At 36.3% G+C, this 1,281-nt stretch overlaps 1 protein-coding gene across 1 annotated transcript; it reads right to left on the bottom strand.

The window, feature by feature from the left end:
- Positions 1 to 265: 265 nt before the first annotated feature.
- LOC114404587 (60S ribosomal protein L39-like) lies at positions 266 to 952 on the bottom strand. Its single transcript, XM_028367484.1, has 3 exons — positions 843 to 952; positions 646 to 749; positions 266 to 543 (listed from the first exon to the last, which is right to left on the bottom strand). The coding sequence occupies exons 1-3, from the start codon at positions 843 to 845 to the stop codon at positions 495 to 497; spliced, it is 156 nt and encodes a 51-aa protein (XP_028223285.1). The 5' UTR covers positions 846 to 952; the 3' UTR covers positions 266 to 494.
- Positions 953 to 1,281: the final 329 nt, after the last annotated feature.

The following is a 1,281-nucleotide window of genomic DNA, read 5'->3' as shown; positions in this document are numbered from 1 at the left end:
TTTCATTGCATTAGGTTTTCAACAAAGAAAATATGGATCACAAATTCAACAACCGTACTATAGCAGCTGCCACTCTAAAGAGAGGTATAACGAATCACAATAGAAGAAGCTGATTTTGCTTGTAACCGGTATTATGTACGAAAAGCAAATGTTATTTAAAATTCCAACATACAAAATCCAATCACCAGATAACTATCACGCAACAGAGAATTCATGATTTCTGTGATATTGGGTTTTCAAATGTGAAAGAAAAGGAGGCAGAAACAAAAGCAAAGGTAGTTAATAAAATTAAAAACTACCATCACAGTTCACATTAATTAATAGCATTTAAAAAAATACAAAAAATAACATAGGGTTTATGGAAACGCTCTACAATGATCCCTCTGTGTAACCACGTGACCAAAGCTAGAACCTTTCCACATCGCTCATAACATTCTAGAAAAACCAAAACAAAATAAAAATCTCAAGTCGAAGGTTGACAATTGACATGGACCTTAAAATCCGAGCTTGGTGCGGCGCCAGTGCCTGGGCTTAGCATTGAACCTGACAAGACAAAAGAAGCGAGTGAGGCAGTGTAATATTCTCAAAACGTAGCGTTTTTCAGAAGTTTGTAGAACAAGCTACAATAACTAGGGTTTCTGGAACCTGATGGTGTTGTCGGTTCTCATGCGGATCCAATAAGGGATGGGTCTGTTCTGCCTCATCTTCTTGGCGAGTTTCTTCTTAATTCTGAAGGTCTTGTGGGAAGGCTACGCAAACATCCATATGCCACGTGTCAGAATAAACAACGGTTCCGATAAGCATTCACAGTGAACAAATGTAGATCGTTTCTTAGTTCTTACCATTTTCGCTGCCGATTATTGAACACGCCGCAGCCTCAGAACAGGTTGAACAACTTATCATGAAACCCTGATTCAAGCAGAGGGTCAGGTCAGCAGCAAAACCTTTTAGAGATACGTTCATTCGATTATTGGATCGGGTTTTGTTTTTTTTTTCTTGCGGCCCATCAATTAAGGGCTATGTAAGTTGAGTCCATCATTAAACGGAAATAACAAAGGCTTTTGCTATATCGACTTTACTTTTTTTAAGTAATCTAATTTATATTGTTCTAGTCATTAATCAATTATGGGATTAAATTTATTTTTGATGTCATGAACCAAAAAATACATATTTTCACGAGGAAACAAAGGGAATTGAATCTAGCTTTCGATAAGAATTGGTGCATGTTTCTGTGTGATGTAGGGATAAATTATTGTTAATTGTCTTAAATACTTAATTTTT

The sequence above is a fragment of the Glycine soja genome, unplaced genomic scaffold, assembly GCF_004193775.1.
Source record: "Glycine soja cultivar W05 unplaced genomic scaffold, ASM419377v2 tig00104534_1_pilon, whole genome shotgun sequence".
In the NCBI taxonomy this organism is placed as follows: domain Eukaryota; kingdom Viridiplantae; phylum Streptophyta; class Magnoliopsida; order Fabales; family Fabaceae; genus Glycine; species Glycine soja.
The sequence above is the reverse complement of the archived record's forward strand: the minus strand, read 5'-3'. Positions and strand labels throughout refer to the sequence as shown.

Coding starts and splice junctions, on each gene's coding strand:
- LOC114404587 (XM_028367484.1), bottom strand. Junction 544..645: donor AGAACCGACAACACCATCAG/GTTCCAGAAACC, acceptor TTGTCTTGTCAG/GTTCAATGCTAAGCCCAGGC.